Here is an 18,697-nt window from a genome sequence, read left to right as displayed (position 1 = left end):
CTGGACCCTTCACACATCCATAAGCCTAGATAGGGATATGCTCCCTGAGCAGATTGTGGGCTCGGAGCTCTCCAAGGTCCTGCAGCTTCAGATCAACCCTTTCTGTGGCCTGCCAGAGTGAGCCACTCTCAGGTGTACATGCCACTTGTGGCTAGGGCAGGATGAAAATGATCATTGCCTAGGAAATGTTCCAACTTAAGTAGGAAGCCTTTACAGTGGTGCCCCGCAAGACAAATGCCTCGCAAGATGGAAAACCCGCAAGACGAAAGGGTTTTCCGTTTGCAGAGGCGCTTCGCAGGACGAATTTCCCTATGGGCTTGCTTCGCAAGACAAAAAATGACGAAAAAATTTGAATTTTTTTTTTGCTCCAAAACCCCTTATTTTGAATCGCTAAGCTGCTAAAAGCATTTTAGCAGCAAAACCGCTAATCACCCCCCCCAAAAAGCCGTTTTTAGCCCTTAAATCGCCAATAGCGCTAATAGCGCTACTCCGTCAATGGGCTTGCTTAGCAAGACGAAAAAACCGCAAGACGAAAAGACCCGCGGAACGGATTCTTTTCGTCTTGCGAGGCACCACTGTATTAACCTTATCTGTTGTGAAGAGCTTGCTACCAGCCCGGTGGGTGGAACCAGTACAGTATATAGGGGTCCTATGCTGTCTAGCACAGGGGTTGGGAACCTTTTTCATCTCCAGGGCCATGTTCCATTCCTGGCAATCTTCTTGGGGGACCACAGACCAGTGGCATGCAGGGCCAGAGGCAAGAGTGGCCAGAGCAACAACTGTGAATTTCCCCTTTGTCCAGTAGGGTAGTTTCTAGGCACACTTGCACACCCCTCTTCTTTCCTCCATCCAGGCAAGCAAGAGACATGATCAGAGTCGAAGGACGCATTCTAGCCAGCCCAAACCTGTTAAGGAAGGTGCAAAGCAGGACCAGGGGGTGTGGCCTGGAGAGAGGGGGCGTGGCCTATGAAAAGGTCTGAGAGCAATGTTTGGGAAGCACCGTGCAAAATCATTTTGTGAGCTCTGTGCTTGGCACAGTGTAGGGCTGGCAAAAGTCCTGCGTAGATTGGTTCTCCAGTGCTATCCTACCAGCTAGCTGTCAGGCGCTTGGGGAGCAGCTCATCACAGGACTTTGCGGCCACTGCCAGTTTGCCGTGCTTGCGAAGACCCTTCCAGCCACGCCCTGCCTTTGCCTGCCTCACACCCGGCATCATATATGACATCAATTATAGCGCAGGTGGGCGTGGCTCGCCTAAAACAGGGAGGCCTGCAGTGCCGGATCAGACCTATGGACTGGAAATGCTTTAGGGGCTGGAGATGTAAGATTACAAAATTATCCTTTTAGAAAATATTCCAACAGTGGATTCTGAAAGTCTTAAAAAAGGACCTGGAAAATGTGCAAACGAAGTAATAAAAAAAAAAAAAAAGGAAATGAAGCCCTATGCAACTTTTAAGGTAGCTCCATTTCTACACAAGAGCATTTCTGTGCGCTCCTATCCATTCCAGTGGAGTTGTGCACCATCAATTTTCCCAGAGGATCTTGACCGTCATAAATTAGAGTGTGCTTCCTGGACTCACTGGCACTGTGGGAAGACCACTTTGCAAGGCGCTAATAAACGTGGCAAAGTGTAGGTTTGATCAGTCCATCCTGGAGTGAAACAGTCCTCAGGCTGCTGCCATTTTGAGACCACACCACAACTTACTACATTTTTAGCCTTCCTTTTAAGTTATGTAGGCATAGCCTACATTTTTATCCTGCCGTGCATGTTATGCTCCAGCAAAGTGTGTTATGCTTGGACCTGGAAAATCTCTGGTGTGGAATCACCGAGTAGCCTTGGACACATGGCAATTAGTTCTCAGCTTGGGTCAAGCTCCGGGCACCCGAGTCCCAGGATCTATGGCAGAAATGTCCAGTCTTGACTGGGTCAAAGTCAGGCATGTTGTCCAAAGCAAGCAGGGGTCAAGTTAATGAGCCCTACACAAGTATTAGAGGCAAGTATGAAGTCATCGAAGGTTATTAGTCATGGGGAGGAAGCAATAGCTTTGGCAGTGTCATCACATTAGAGCTGAACTGCTCAAACCAAGGGAGCCAACACTTCATAGGACCTGACAGGCCAGAATTGACACTTGGACAGTACTCAGGCACACTGGCACTGCAGCCTAAATAGCTGAAGTTCAATCTACCAGGTTGCTAGGGGCACAGAAGACAAGACATCAGCTGGCTGCAGGTAGCAGCAGTAGAGCACAGATTGAGTGCCTTGCATCTTATCACTGTCTCTCAGCCTCAGTTTTCCAGGGGTAAAAATGGGAACATGAATGGCTCCTAGGGAATATCCACAAGGGATATTGTCAGTGCCACACGCAGTATTAGGAAACCTTATGTTAAAAATATACCTGCAAACTTTCAATGGGTAGATTAATAAATTAAAGCTTCATTTAATGAATTGGTGTGAGGAAGTTTTAGTTGCTGGTGCTGAGAGTCCAGAAAACACGTTTATTTTTAGTAATGCACACTTCTTACTACAGCAAAGGATGAGAAATTAAAAATAATTGAGGTGCCCTTTCCTTTTAAAAAAGGGTGGTAACTTTTGATATCACTCTACAAGTTATCTCACACTTTTTCACTCTCCTACAAAGTGCAAGTTAGCATCGTGCGCATTTACTTAAATTTAATTGGTTAAAAAAAAGTGACTATCAATAAATTGAGAATCCATTATAAAAGCAATACAAAATTAAATAGTATCAATAAAGCTGTGATCTGGCCAGGTCTTCAAGCCATAGTCGTTTCAGTACCAGCTGAACTACAAAACAGTTTGAACCCCTCCCTCCCATGTCGCAGCCTTCAAAAAGGACTGTTTATCTTGGCTATTAGGCAGTTGGCGAGATAAGAGTTTAGAGCTGGAGGAAGAAAGACTTCCTGTGTATTTAAAGGGCAAAGAATGTGCACAGGTGTACATAAGCTTTTTTAAAATTTTTAATATGAAGCGAATAAATAGGTGGGTGAGCTTGAAATGAGCCTGTTTTGCGGACTGAACATTAGCAGTTATAGGGACTTATTCTGCATGGCTCCCAAGACTGTTTCCTTAGCCTCTTCCAGTGCTTCTCAGTATTAGGCCATAGTAGCCTTCTGCAACCTTGAGTCCTTGGGTGTGAGTTGGTCCAAAAATGCCACCATCCCTTACCATTGGTACCCAGCAACATCAGAGGACCCAAGATTAGAGAAGGCTGGAATTTAGGGTGGGTGTACGGTGGCAAATAAGGGCCTTATGAGCCTGACCCACCCCACCCCCCAGCATTAGGATCATCCAGACAGAACCATCTCCAGGTTCCACCAGCCATGAGGATTAACAAAAGGAACCTCTTTGGTTGCGTGAATCCTATTTCTAGGGAGACTTATTGAGTGCTGTTGTCTTTTCTGCAGCAGCTGAAGTCCTTTGCATGTGCCCGGGCCATTTTAAGCATCACTTTAGACTTACAACTTGCAGTTTTAATTCTCTTTAAAGCCACAACATTTTAGCTGCTCTGCTGTTTACATAGAATCATAGAATCATAGAACTGTAGAGTTGGAAGGGACCCTGAGGATCATCTAGTCCAACCCCCTGCAATGCAGGAATATGCAGCTTTCCCATACAGGGATCGAACCTGCAACCTTGGTGTTATCAGCACCATGGTCTAACCAACTGAGCTATCCAGGCTCATGACCATATTGTTCCGTTGATTTTTATTGTTCTAATGTTGAGCTAAATTGTTTTGTTAGCCACTCTGGGCATCCTTCGGACTAGAAGAGTGTGATGCAAATATTCCAAATAAGGAAATGGTTGTGGCTTCTGGGGCTTGGACACCATTTCGGATTTACTATGTGTGTGATCAGGGGGTTGCAGGACTCATGGTATGCTTCCAGGTGCCCTGTTGTTCAGGAGTAAATTGAGGGGTGAGATACGTATTTTGAAAACACTTACCATAACTATAGCAATGACAGATCCAGGGATTTGGCCAAGGATATAGCTGCTCCCTGGAAATAATCACATGTAGTCTGAAATGTAGGGGAGGGGGAAACTTCCACTCCCAACTTCCTGAAGGATTGATGCCTTTTATTTGTGGGGAGCAACATTCCCCTAGGAAGACCAAAAGCATTTTAACTCGGTTCCTTTTCCTCCCTCTGATCACTTTTTCATGACCCCTCTCAGATGTATGATGGTCAAATCTGTTGGGTATGCTTCAATTCCTACCCTTGCTCTTGTCCCTTCTCTGCATATTTTAATTTTTTATCAGTTTTACATTAAGTTTATATGCCTGCTTTCGGTGGGCTGAGTTATACCTACAAGGTTAAAGAAGCTATTTACCTAACCAAATTAAAATGGCTCATAGTAGGCCACTCCTTAAAAATTCTCTCTCTGGAGGAACAGAGTTGGCATACCTGGTTGGATAGGGGTACAGACATGGTTCAGAAGAAGCCATAGTCAGTGACGACAACCCTCCAGCTTTCTTCAGCATCTTGAGTTGTTTACACATTTAGCAGGTGTGTTGGAAAAGCCAGTAACCTCTGGCTCCAACAAGATTTTGGGCACTTTTCATTTTTAATCCCAAAAGAAGCGATCATGTAAACAGAAATCTGAGAGGTGTAATTCACAGTTTCACAGAAACCAACCATATCCTGCACATGAACCAAGGCCGGTCCTGCTAGAAGTATGTTCAGCCCATGAGTTTGTCTTTGGTTCCAGAGCTGAGCTCAGTCCTTTCTTGGTTTTCTGCAGTTTTCTTAATTTCAGCAGCATAAAGGGGGGTGCTTTTTGTTGGTTGCTATTGCAAATCATCAGTAGATCCTGATCTACCTCCTGCTCATTCCTGCCATGCAGTTTCCTAACATTATGGCTGCTGTAGCCCCAACTAGTGACTTGAGGAAGGTGTTATATCCATGAGCCTGGCTAGCAACCAATGCTGACCTCGAAAATGTAGGAATGTAGGATTGGAGTGATCAAAGCAGCCCTTAGGACCTGAAACCCCATCTAGTGCTGAGAAGAGGACATAATGGAGAGCAATGACCCCAAATCCTTCCCCATTTCATAAGGACTAAGATACCAAAGGTCCAGAACACTTGCAAAGACAGCTGTTGAGAAGCTGTGTCACCAGTTATTCAAGGTCCTCTATTCTCAGTCACTGTAGAGGAGGCAAAAATGCTGAACAAGTGCTAGACTTCAGGCCAAATCACTACCACCTTAAGAGATCCACTCTTAACTAAGGGTGTGTGGCTTAAGGACCTGCACAATGAAATAGAGTTCAGGCTAGATCTGCTTTGGAGGTTGTTGCTACAAGTGCTCTACTTGGGAGCTATCCCTAGTCTTGCAGATAAGGGTACCCAAGTCTTCCATTTGCTTTCCCTGTCAAGACAAGGACAATTCACACTTACACAGCAGAAGCACTGAAGAAAAGTGGGATGTGGGTCTGAGTAGGATAGCACTGTATATTGTCCACTGTAGAAAAGCCCACAGGCCAATGAAAGCCAGAGTTGCACAAATCTTGTTGAATCTGGGCACTGGGGAAGATAGAGGACTAAAAGTAGCAAGGAAGAGGCATTGCACATGCCAGAGTGCAAATAGCAGTGACCTGAAGTCCTCTGGTTGTTCTGACCTAAGATACGAGTAGGGACGCGGGTGGCACTGTGGGTTAAACCACAGAGCCTAGGACTTGCCGATCAGAAGGTCAGCGGTTCGAATCCCCACGATGGGGTGAGCGCCCGTTGCTCGGTCCCTGCTCCTGCCAACCTAGCAGTCCAGAAGCTGGCCACATGACCCGGAAGCTGTACGCCAGCTCCCTTGGCCAATAAAGCGAGATGAGCACCGCAACCCAGAGTCGGTCACGACTGGACCTAATAATCAGGGGTCCGTTTACCTTTACCTTAAGATACGAGTGATGCAGGAAACATTTTGGCTGATGGTAAGACAGTCAGTTTTAGCCCATCAAAAATTTAGGAAGGTTTTGTTTCTTCTCTTTGTAAGGTTGCCTCTCAAACAGGTCCTGGGAAAGTTATACTCAGCCCTAGCCCAGGAGCAGAGGAAGAATATTTTCATCATTAGTCAAGTAATGGTGGAAGAGCAGACATTTTGAGATCAGGGCAGGAGCTTAAAGCACCTTGCTTTAAATGTTGTCTGTGTGTGGAGCTGAATGCTCCTGGGTCTTGAGTTTGGTCTGAAATGTCATCCATCTTGACATCATTCTGGGCTGCCAATGGAGACTGTTGGCATCTCCAGGTAGCTCATAGTGGTTCTGTCTCGTCTAAAATCATATTGAAGCTAACATATTTCAAAGTGTATGGAGGGAGGTTCCTGGGTCATATCTTTGGCCTGTCATGGTCACACCTGCTCCACCAATTGTCAGCTCCAGAGGCAAAAGATGGGTGCAGATGAACAACATCTGCAACAATGGAATTTGGCAACAAGTCATTTGGAAAATGTGTGTGTGATGAATTTGGCCCAACCAACTCCCTTGTCAAAACAGCCCTCTGACAAAGCTAGTTGCTCACCAGTAACAGAGGGTTCAAGGTCCAATCCGTTTCACCTCGGTTGGGTTTGTACAACACGAGAGTTTGGACTCTCTTTCACTGGAGGCTTCCAAACAGAGGTTGGATAGCCATCTGTCAAGGATTCTTTAGCTGTGGCTTCTGCATTTCTGGAGGCTGGACCAGATGACCCTGCGGTGCCTTCCAGTTCTACGATTCTGTGATTCTACAACATTGTGAAAAGTCTTTCCATTTGCAGCCACCTCTCTGAATAAATCACTTGAGCCTATTTGCTTTGCTTCTGGGTTGTTTGAGCCTCCTGGAATATCTGACATGGGCTTGCAAGCATGGGGTGTCGTCACTTCTGAACTACCTCCCCTGTCAAGCCAAAGATAATATGTGTGTGTCCATATTTGTCTCCTTTGGTGGCCTTAGGTTACAAGGCAGATCCATGAGCATGAGCAGGAGAACGAGTTGCGGGAACAGATGTCAGGTTATAAGCGGATGCGGCGCCAGCACCAGAAGCAGCTGATCGCCCTGGAGAACAAGCTGAAGGCTGAAATGGACGAGCACCGCCTCAAGCTGCAGAAAGAGGTGGAAACTCATGCCAACAACTCGTCCATTGAGCTGGAGAAGCTGGCCAAGAAGCAAGTGGCCGTCATAGAAAAGGAGGTGAGTCAGGGCAACCTAAAAACGTTGTGGTTTTCTTTGGGGGGGGGGTGCAGAAGACTGGGTGAAGATATATAATGTCAGTGATAATCTTGCAGGATGTGATGGCAGTGTGTTTATTGAATTTATTAAGTTCTTCCTACAACAGACAGTCATAAAGTGATCTACAGGAGCAAAATACAGTGATACAGTAGAAACTGCACAAATGCATTAAAAAAACAGTCAGAATAAAAACATCCAAACATTGGTGCTCCCCAAATGTCATCTTTTTCAGTGGCACCCAGCAGTCCTCCCTTGGAGGAGAGCATTCCATAAACGTAGAATTGTAGTCCGCACCACTTTAGATTGAATGGAGGTTGTGTCATATGTTGGCATAATCCCTAGTGTAGGAGGCTCTCGGGGTACAGCAAGCAAGCATATTAGGCAGATTTGGCTGTGTTAAGTTAGCGATGTGCTGCTTTTCAACGTGTTTTTTCTACATCAGGGCATTCAAAAATATCACACTCGTGCATACTTCCATACCAAAATGGCATGATCCAGAATTCTTCCACCTTAGAGGGAAGTTTCAAGTGGGCTACCACTAGGCTCTGTCCTGGGCCTGATTCTTTCCAGCATTTGAAATGACTCTTTTATCACATCTGCAGATGATTCAGAACCAGGAGGGCTAGCTAAAACCTTAGAAGACAGAAATAAGATTCAAAATGACCTTAATAGAAGAGGGTTCAAATTTAAAAATGGGGACAGAATTTAACAGAAACAGATGCAAAGTTCTGCATTTCAGAAAATAATAATAATGATGATGATGATGGCAAGTAATATGTGTGAAAAGGACCTCAGGATTGCTGTCCATAACAAGCTGAACATGGATCAGCTCTGGGATGTGGCTTCCAAAGAGGCAAACGTGATTTTAGTTTGATGTAATAGAACCAAATCACGAGAAGCATTAGTTCTGCTTTATTCTACACTCATCGGATCTCGTGTGGAGTATTGTGTCCAGTTCTGGGTGCCACATATTAAGAAGGATGTAGCCAAATTAGAATATTTAAGAGGAGTACAGTGAACATCAGCAGCAGTATGGAAAACAAGACCTATGAGGGAAGGTTAAAGGAACAATATATGGAGAAAGCTGAGCGGGGGAACATGATGGCAATTTTCGAACACCCCAAGACACAGTTGTACAGTAGGCTGCAAAGGCATAGGGTTGTATCCAATGCTAGTCCAACTCGGAATAAATCCATTCAAGTTAATGGACATAACTATTTATCTGTTTATTACATTTATATCCCACCTTTCATTTAGGAGCTCAAGGGGTTACATAGGTTTCCCACCTCCCCATTTTATCCTCACCACAAACCTGTGAGTTAGGTTAGGCTGAGAGGCAGGGACCCATTTCGCCTCTGCATTTTATAGCATTTTTTTGTATTCGTAATCTAAAATTGTAAACTGCCTTGTGTACCTTGGCAGAAAGCTGGCCTATAAAACGCGGGTGGCGCTGTGGGTAAAAGCCTCAGTGCCTAGGGCTTGCCGATCGAAAGGTCGGCGGTTCGAATCCCCGCGGCGGGGTGTGCTCCCGTTGCTCGGTCCCAGCTCCTGCCCACCTAGCAGTTCGAAAGCACTCTTAAGTGCAAGTAGATAAATTGGTACCGCTCTATAGCGGGAAGGTAAACAGCGTTTCCGTGTGCTGCTCTGGTGCCGGTTCGCCGGAGCAGCTTCGTCACACTGGCCACGTGACCCGGAAGTGTCTGCGGACAGCGCTGGCTCCCGGCCTCTTGAGTGAGATGGGTGCACAACCCTAGAGTCTGTCAAGACTGGCCCGTACGGGCAGGGGTACCTTTACCTTTACTTTACCTTTAATCTAAAATTGTAAACTGCCTTGTGTACCTTGGCAGAAAGCTGGCCTATAAAAGCAAAAATCAATCAAATTGGTAAAAATGTCCAGGAAAACTCGGGCATTTGGCAACCCATGTCGGAAGTGTTGATTTTTTGGTGAATTTCCTTAAAAATAGCTCAATTCTTTGGAGAAATTGCAGAAAAATCTCAACAACTTGGCCAAAAAAAGCTCAACAACTTTTGTGTCTGGATTTTCACTTTTTGTAATATGGCAACCGTACCAGAGACTAGCTATGTGCTGCTTGCAGGCTTTTCTTTTAATCTGTCCTGAATATTTGAATTACTATATAGCAGTGCAAAGGATATGGGAGAAAAAGAGCAACACAGCTAAAAACTTGGCTAAGATGTTAACAGTGCCTTTTCTTTCTTTCTTTCTTTCTTTCTTTCTTTCTTTCTTTCTTTCTTTCTTTCCATCCAGGCAAAGGCAGCAGCAGCAGACGAGAAGAAATTCCAGCAGCAGATTATGACTCAGCAGAAGAGAGATCTGACCAATTTCTTAGAAAGTCAGAAGAAGCAATACAAGATTTGCAAGGAAAAGATAAAAGAGGCAAGCCAAACTTCTCCGGCATTTTATTCTGGGCCAGTAAGAAGCATGCGCTGGATAGCAATGTTGTGAAAGAATTTTGAAGCTATTTCAGTAGTTTGCTCAACATACCATAGGGCTGGACCTCATTGATGAACTTCCCCAATAAATAACCTGATGGATTGTTCATTGCTGATTTGAGCTCATAACCTTGACCCTCTCTTAAAGGTTTGGGCTAGGCAGTACATTAAAATAAATAACAAGACGAAGTGAAATGCCACACATTTTAAATAACCCATGCTTCCTAAGGCAAGTCAGCAGTGCTTCTTGATAGAGGAGAGGTTTTCACAACTTCTGAAATATGCTTAAGCTAGGATTTTGGTGAGTCCGTTGAGAAAGGGGAGTTCCTTATATTCAGAGTAGCTGTGTCTTCCTGGGCACCCTTGAGGTGTGAACCTCAAGCACGGATAGTGGCACTTTAGAAAAAAAATACTATGGGTGGTATCTAATGCTAATCCTACTCAGAGTAGACCAGTTGAACTTAATGACTATGAGTAACTTAGGTCTATTCATTTCACTGGATCAATTCTATGTCAAACTTAGTTGGATACAGCCCTATATAGTTAAGGCAATTCTACAATAACAGAATCAAGAAACTCTATTTCTCCAAAAGGAGGCGAAACAAAGAAGAGGCAGAGGCTTGAAAGGGCTCTGTTCCCTTCCAGCACATGTCAGAGGCAAGTTGCTCATTAGGAGTTCTCCATGGTGCTGAATCCACCACTCTGCCTTGCTGTGTGGACTCCTCTGCAGGACCAGAATAAACTAGGGAGTTTGTAGAGAAGGAAGGAGATTAAACCTCCCCCCGTGATAGCTCTGTTTCACATGCATTCAGATAAACACACCTGATTGGAGATTACAGCTCATCAGCAGGGGAGAAGGAGTGTGTTCCACTGCCAGGTTGCCTAAGGAGGAAGAGAGCCATTGCTTCCTCCGTGGGCAACTCCCTGCATTTCTGTGCTGTGCCACTGGGAGACTCCTTACTCAGCAAAGAGGCCATAGAAGAAGAAATCACTTTCATACTGTGGCTTCAGAAAAGGGAACCCCTTTCTCAGCATGGAAGCCAGACAAACTGAGAGTCCAAATGGGGGGTGTGCATGGATGGGATGTTTGTGTGTGCCTTGGCCCTGCCCATCAATGTGCTACGTGACCCCTTTCTCGCATGCATGCATACATACATCATATTATTTGTGTGCCACCTTTCCGCAGTTAAAACTATACTCAAAAAGGCTTACAGCATGAAAGAAAATGCAGAATTTGAAATGCAACAAAAGTAGTCATAAGCAAGAAATAAAACATCCAGAAGTGCACAACCAAATGGAACAATTTCCACATAAAATCATAATAAAGGTACAAAATAAAGATACAAAAATAATATCAATAACACACACACACACACCAACAAAAACCCCTAAGCAGTAATCCAGTCCAAGAGTCTTTACCCAAGGGAATGCAGTCTTCTGGGGCGGAGGGTGGGGTGATTCTCCATACTTGCTATATGGGTTATGCAAATTAAGCTAACATGCAGAACATCTCCTATATTTTCCTGATTTATTCTCCTTCTGTTACGAATTGAGAGGTGCTAGGAGCTATAAAGGGCACTGAAGTCTTGTTTCCTTCATGGATTCCAAGATTTTACTGAGTGTTGCCCATAAACTTTCAAGCATATCCTTACAATCAGGAGGCCTAATATCTTGATTTACACCGGGGGGGGGGGGGATTATGTTGCCTAGGAAGAAGTAGGAATAGAAAAGGGGGGGAAATGTCTTGAGGTTGCGGTGGTGGATAAATCTAATAAGGCTGCCTCTGGGTGCTTTCACATCATCAGCAAGAATCCTGACTAGGCTGGGCAAAGATGGAAAAAAACAGGAAGTAAGAGAAGGCGGGTGGCACTGTGGTCTAAACCACAGAGCCTAGGGCTTGCCAATCAGAAAGTCGGCGGTTTGAATCCCTGCAACGGGGTGAGTTGCTCAGTCCCTGCTCCTGCCAACCGAAAATATGGCAAAGTGCAAGTAGATAAATAGGTACCTCTCCAGCAGGAAGGTAAACGGCGTTTCCGTGTGCTGCTCTGGTTTGCCAGAAGCGGCTTAGTCATGCTGGCCACGTGACCAGGAAGCTGTACGCCGGCTCCCTCGGCCAATAAAGCGAGATGAGCGCCGCAACCCCAGAGTCATCCATGACTGAACCTAAAGGTCAGGGGTACCTTTACCTTTAAGAGGAGACAAGTTAAAAAATAAAGAAGAACCTTATTGAGCTTCACAACCCAGTTTCCTTACACCTTCCACTGTGGAATGATTGGGGCTTACCATTCCATGAAAAACTTGTCTTTAGCGGGACAAGATTTGATTAGCAAAAGAGGCCCCTACCCTGCAGTGACGTGTCAGTGTGGCTTCTACTCATAATGCCAACCTTAGAAGTGGGTGGCCTGAGGCCACTGCATGCTTTCTGTCCAAAATACTCAACTGGTACGTTTGGCTTTATGAATGTACGGAAGTTCCTCTGGTGTCTTAATTATCCCATATCCTTGAGGCATTGCTAGATATAATTCGGATTGACTTGAGTGCCCAGTTAAAGCAAAGCCCACATAATGCTGCCCTTTAAATGACCTTTTGGTGTTCATTTACTTCCATGGAAGGAGCTCCCATCCAGTCTAAAGAGTAACCACGATGCACACCTAAATGGAGCTCCTGTTGGGTTGAAATTTACTTCCTGGTTTAAATACTGTCTTCCCTGGGATCCCTTGCAAATGTTACTCTTTGAGAGAAATGTCCCAAACAGCTCACCTTTGGGTGTTTTATCTTTCATCTGGTTCCTTTAAAAAAAAAAAAGTCCCTTGTTCAGCATTGAAAGTTCAGCTCCCAATACACTCAACGCCACTTACATGAAGGAAATAGTACGATTTTTGCATATAGGTTGTAATGTGTAATGAACCTCCAGTTGTTTAAATTACTCTGGTTAGTACGTGCTAGGACTGTGAACATAGGCATATTATAAATTATATGTAGGAAAAAGAAAACGTGCCTTCCCTCATATGGGTTTGGCCACCTGCAAAGCAATCCTCAAGTCTATCAAAGGACAACACAGATAGGTCAGCCTGCTGCAACTTGTCTATCACAGTGGAAAGGGATACCTGAGGGTTGTACTAGGTAGAAGAGCAAAGCTTCACAGAGTCCTTGACAGTCAAACTTTAAAGTCCTCATTTTCCCTGGGGGGGGGGTAGTTAAGGGCTTCTGTTTAGGGAAGTTTTTAATGTTTGAAGTTTTATTCTGTTTAATATTCTGCTGGGAGCTGCCCAGAGTGGCTGGGGAAACCTAGGCAGATGGGCGGGCTAGAAAAATATTATTATTATTATTATTATTATTATTATTATTAGTTTTAGTGCCCACCTAAAAATGCCACATGTGAATATGTTAAACTGTATTTAGAAACAAGTGTACCATACCATACAAAATGCTCTCTTTCAGATAGAAGTGGGACTCTGTGCTCTGAAATCACTGCAAACTTCTTTTTTAAACTTCCTTTAAAAAAAGCAACCCTGCTTCACTAAATACCTGCAGCTAAAGAGCTTTTAGGATAATTGCATTAACTTCCTAAGCTGCACTGCTTTTTTCCCCTTTGTGGTTCCCCTGCACGAGTCTATTTTAGGCACTTGTCATAAAATGCATATATTGTGCAGGCTCAAAACTACTTCAGTCATCCAGCCTCCAGATGCTGTTACTGTTCTGTAGCTGAGGAAATAAAAGGCATGAGAGAAAGTTTTCATTAAGAGTCACAGGGAACCCTTAGCAGTGATGGACTTTTTAATTCCACGTCCCACTTAATACTGATCTTAAGCACACACAGAGAGAGAAACAGCTCCTGTTCTCCAGATTATTAAATGCGGAGTAGCTATCATGCCTGAGTCCTGTATTCACAACTCCTAAAATAGATTATAACTAAGATATAACACGTGAAATGCACACATATGAGCCAGACCCCTGGCAATGACCCATGGGCCCCAGAAATAAACAGCTTTGAAAGTTGTGATACATAGCGAAGTGACATTTGCCATGTCTCCTGCACCACTCCCAATTCAACCTTTTGAGACAAAGTTCAGAGTTCACCTCTGCCCTTAATTCACTGAGTGGCTATTGGCAAATCACTTTGCCTCTCAGGCTCAAGAGCTCTTCTGCAACACGGATGTTGCAGTAACTTATGGGGATGTCCTAAAGGTTTCTAAAATAATGTCTATCAAATACACTACATCAAATTCTTCTGGGGGTCCCATGCATTCTATTTCTGATAGAGGCAGCCTGAATGCTACAAGATTAGCGTTGGCCATAGTCGTGAATGAAATGCTGGTTTTGTAGCTTCAGATGAAGGAAACAGCTGCACAGCACTCAGCTTCTTCTGCCAAACCAAGGAGATTTCCTCCTTTTCCGGTTGAGGTGCCTCGTTCCACGAGGTGTTGGGGCATAGTTTCGTTTAGTTGCAAGCTCAGCAGTGTCTGCGTCTTGTCGGAGTACTGGCCAAGGAAAAACTGGAGATGGGGCAGGAATTTTCTGGGGCAAGGCGTAGACATTTCTCATGTCCTTTTGGGGATTTTAAAGAAAACTATAGAGTTGTTAAGGAGAGAAACGCAGAGGCTTTGGCATACTTCAGCAGCCAATCATCCAAACTTGTGGGCATGTGGCAGCGGCGGGAAAAGGGCTTAGAACCCCTCCGTGTGCCACCTCCCAGTCACATGCTTCCATATGCAGAGTTCATCTTTCAGCACATGTCTGTTTCACACTTATGTCTCTTGAACAGGCATGTAGAGTTCCAGTGCAGAAATCCTTGGCTATTATATTGGCCGTTTAAGCCACTTGTTGTTTCTCTGGCGCCAAAGCCTGGTTGATGTCTAGTTTGTGCAACTGTTTTCCCAGATGGAAAAGTTGCCGCGTTATAATAACCCCACATAAACCCCAATTTTCAAAGTGATACCTTTTGTGTCCCTCCACAACTTTCCAAGTGGCCTAAGATTAGAACCAAATTAGAACCAAACGTTCAGCGAGTGCTTTTTTTTGTTTGCCAGAGGAGGCCTGACCTGTTTTTCTTTACTTTGCACTCTTCGCGTCCAACATCTATCAGTTTTATACCACTTTAACTGTCATGGCTTCCCTCTGGGAATTGCAGTTCAGTAAAGGAGAGCCCCATTTCATGTCAAAGATTACTAATTTCGGATTCTGGACTCTTGATTCCAGCCTGGTTTGTGAGCTTTTAGTCATTCTCTCCCCCTCTCCCTCCCCCTCTCCCTCCCTCCCCCCTCCTCTTTGGAGCTCCTGCATGTTTTGTATAAACTGCTTAGCTCCCAGCAGGGGCATCTTGAGGGGTAATGGGCTTAAAAACCCTTTTGGAAGGGGATTCAAAGGAGGACCCTCTGTTTGCTGTTAAGCTTGTACAGATGGTAGTAAGGGGGGGGCAGGAGGCATCACATTTTTTTTTGTTTTTGTTTTTTTACCCCTCTCCATTATGAAACCAACAAATGACTTTGTTTCTTGGCCTTTCCTCTGTGCTCGTCCAGGAGATGAACGAGGATCACAGCACACCGAAGAAGGAGAAGCAAGAGAGGATTTCCAAACACAAAGAGAACCTGCAGCACACACAGGCTGAAGAGGAGGCTCATCTTCTCAGCCAGCAGAGACTCTACTATGACAAAAACTGCCGTTTCTTCAAGCGAAAAACCATGATCAGGAGGCACGAGTTGGAGCAGCAGAACATTCGGGAGGTACCACCTCTTGCTTTCCTCTCCTCTTCGCCACCCCCCTTTCCCACCCTGCCCCAATATACCCAGGGAAAATATAAGGTGAATACAGACAACTACCTGCAACTGGTCAATATGCCATGCTGTTCATGTAACCAACCTGGGAAGCCTGCTGCCTGTTTTGTCCTGACAAGAGCTGAATCTTCCCACACTCGTGCAACGAGGATGTAGTATCTGGGTCAGAATTTTGTTATTGTCTTATTATGGTTTATTATGTTTATATACCGCCCTTCAGCATAAGATCTCAGGGCAGGTCAGAGAATAAAATACAGGATAAAAACATAAGTAAAACAAAACAGCAAAACAATAACCTCCCCCCCCCTCCTTTCCCACATTTAAAAGGCTATAGAATATTCATCGGCCAAAGGCCTGGTTGAAATGGAATGTTTTTGCCTGGCACATAAAAATATAGGTGAAGGTAAAGGAAGAAGAAGAAGAAGAGTTTGGATTTGATATCCCGCCTTTCAGTCCCTTTAAGGAGTCTCAAAGCGGCTAACATTCTCCTTTCCCTTCCTCCCCCACAACAAACACTCTGTGAGGTGAGTGGGGCTGAGAGACTTCAAAGAAGTGTGACTAGCCCAAGGTCACCCAGCAGCTGCAGTGGAGGAGCGGAGACGCGAACCCGGTTCCCCAGATTATGAGACTGCCACTCTTAACCACTACACCACACTGGCCCCCTGGGCGGTTAAGTCTAGTCAAAGGCGACTATGGGGTGTGGTGCTTATCTCACTTTTCAGGCCGAGGGAGCCGGCGTTTGCCCACAGACAGCTTTCCGGGTCATGTGGGCAGCATGACTAAACCACTTCTGGCGCAACTGAACACTGTGACGGAAACAGAAATGCTGTTTACCTTCCTGCCGCAGCAGTACCTATTTATCTACTTGCACTGGCATGCTTTCGAACTGCTAGGTTGACAGGAGCTGGGACAGAGCAACAGGAACTCGCCCCGTTGCGGGGATTTGAACCTCCAACCTTCTGATCAGCAAGTCCAAAAGGCTCAGTTGTTTAGACCACAGTGCCACCCACATCCCTAAAGATATATAATGTAGGCACCAGGCAAACCTCTGTGGGGAGAGCATTCCACAAACAGGCACTACAGAGAAGGGCTGTTCTTGTGTTCCCACCCTCTGGAAGTCACGTGGAGGATGTGCACTAAAAAGGACCTCCGATGATGAACGCAGAATCCGGAATTGTTTAATTTAATTTTACTTTTCCATATTCATTATATCCAATGAGCAACATAATTCAAGATCAAGGGGTCGGGCACCAGAATTGACTGTCAGATCGGGCCAGTGGCCCATTGGACCAGCATTCTGTTCTTACAGTAGCCAACCAGATGGGAAATCAGTAAGCAGAACTAGAATACAAGAGTGCTCTCCGCTCCTGAGACTTCCTGGCAACTGGTTTTCAGAAGCATTGCTGCCTCCAGCCATGAAGGCAGAGCATAACCATCATAGCTAGTCGCCATTGATAGCCTTCTTCTCCATGAATTTGCCTGGTCCTCTTTTAAAGTCATCCAAGTTGGTGGCCTTCATTGCCTCCTGTAGGAGCAAAGCTGGGGCTACACCAGAGTCGGCACAAGTGGCTTCCAGAAGAGGAACAGCTCTGTGTGTCTGTGTTGCAGAGAGGAAAACTTTCAGTTAGCAGTAGAGCACATGCTTTGCCTGCATAAGGTCCCAAGTTCAATCCTTACCATCTCCAGATGGGGCTGGGAAGGACCTCTTCCGGAAACCCTGCCAGTCAGAGTAGACAGAGAATCGCTGCCAGTCAGAGTAGACAATACTGCTCTAACTGGACCACTGATCTAACTCTGTTTGGCATCTCTGTCCAACATACAACAATTTCAGTTAATTTGTAACCCGCTCAGCTCCTGGCAAGAGACACACTTAGGTGTTTTATGTAAGAATGGTGGCCCTTGTGCTATGATATAAATACAGATAGTTTGGTGCTGCATCTTTGCATCTCAGTTCATGGCAGAAGTTACTGTCATTTGCATCCTTCCTTCCACTCTGCCTCTATGCTTGCAATCACCTTGTCCTCGATCCCATATGTTAATACTCTTTACCATTTGGGAGGTCCATACAAACAGCTTGTTCACTATAAGTGGTTACATGCACACTGTGGTAAGTTATTAATTGGTGACAGAGCCTCTGTATTCATTCATTGTTTCCCTTTTTTGCTCTCTTCACATTGCAGGGCGGCAGAAGCTCACAACCGCAGGTGTTAGTGACAATATGCTTGCAAGTGTGAGATGTACTAGGTGCTCCCAACTTGCTTCACTCATCCATCCTACCCCAGCTCTCTCGTGATGGCCATTTGTCATTGCAGAGTCTGCCTAGGAGAGGGCTAAAGCCTAGCCTATACATACAACAGAATGAGGTGGTAGTGTATATCAGAACAGATAGAAGATCCTATCTCAACAGTTCTGCCATTGTGGGGTGTGTGTGTTTTTAATCCTGCAAATAAGCAGAAACTTAGCACATCAGATGTTGCTCTGTAGTCTGTATGCTATTGTGCAAAAAAAAAAAAAAAAATCACTTGCAGGGAAGTTTTGCTTCTTTTCTTATTTTAACATATGGAAGCATTAACAATATGTGACAATTGCACCCTTAGATCTGCATTTTGAAGTTGTGTGATCCTTTCTGCCACCTTATTCTGCTGCATGCGTGGACTAAGCCTAACCAATCCAATACATACATGTACCTTTGAGAAAGCCCTTATTGAATTCAGCTGGGCTTACTTCTCACTAGGTGCTATACCTAGTGAAGGGTTTTTGTGGCAAGAGGGTGAGCCAGGAGGTGGTAGAATCCTCTGGCCCAAGCTCTCAGGACAGCCTTAGGGTGGCTGAGTGTCCTGCATTACAGAAGACAGCCATTTATTTGTTTGTTGCATTTGTATCCCATCTTTACCTCCAAGAAGCTAAAGGTGGTCTATATGGGTCACTCCAGTGTGGTGTAGTGGTTAAGAGCGGTAGACTCGTAATCTGGTGAACCGGGTTCGCTTCTCCGCTCTTCCACATGCAGCTGCTGGGTGACCTTGGGCTAGTCACACTTCTCTGAAGTCTCTCAGCCCCACTCTCCTCACAGAGTGTTTGTTGTGGGGAAGGAAGGGAAAGGAGAATGTTAGCCGCTTTGAGACTCCTTCGGGTAGTGATAAAGCGGGATATCAAATCCAAACTCTTCTCTTCTTCTTCTTCTTCCCTCATCATCTGATCCCTACTGCGATTATTATGATTGTTTTACTATTGGGCTGTTTGTCGGTATACTTTTTACTATGTTTTT

The 18,697-nt window shown here is 45.0% G+C and overlaps 1 protein-coding gene across 5 annotated transcripts in view; it reads left to right on the top strand.

Annotated features, from left to right (window-relative positions):
• Positions 1-18,697, top strand: part of TAOK3 (TAO kinase 3) — a 120,779-nt gene that overhangs the window by 92,058 nt on the left and 10,024 nt on the right. For all 5 annotated transcript variants that reach the window (XM_083417628.1, XM_083417626.1, XM_083417629.1 and 2 more), the window contains 3 exons: positions 6,932-7,168; positions 9,474-9,602; positions 15,178-15,381. In XM_083417628.1, the coding sequence (XP_083273754.1) occupies positions 6,932-7,168; positions 9,474-9,602; positions 15,178-15,381 (570 nt within the window). The remainder of the gene's footprint in view (positions 1-6,931; positions 7,169-9,473; positions 9,603-15,177; positions 15,382-18,697) is intronic.

This window comes from Podarcis tiliguerta (genome assembly GCF_965153285.1).
Source record: "Podarcis tiliguerta genome assembly, chromosome: 16".
In the NCBI taxonomy this organism is placed as follows: Eukaryota; Metazoa; Chordata; class Lepidosauria; order Squamata; family Lacertidae; genus Podarcis; species Podarcis tiliguerta.
The sequence above is the reverse complement of the archived record's forward strand: the minus strand, read 5'-3'. Positions and strand labels throughout refer to the sequence as shown.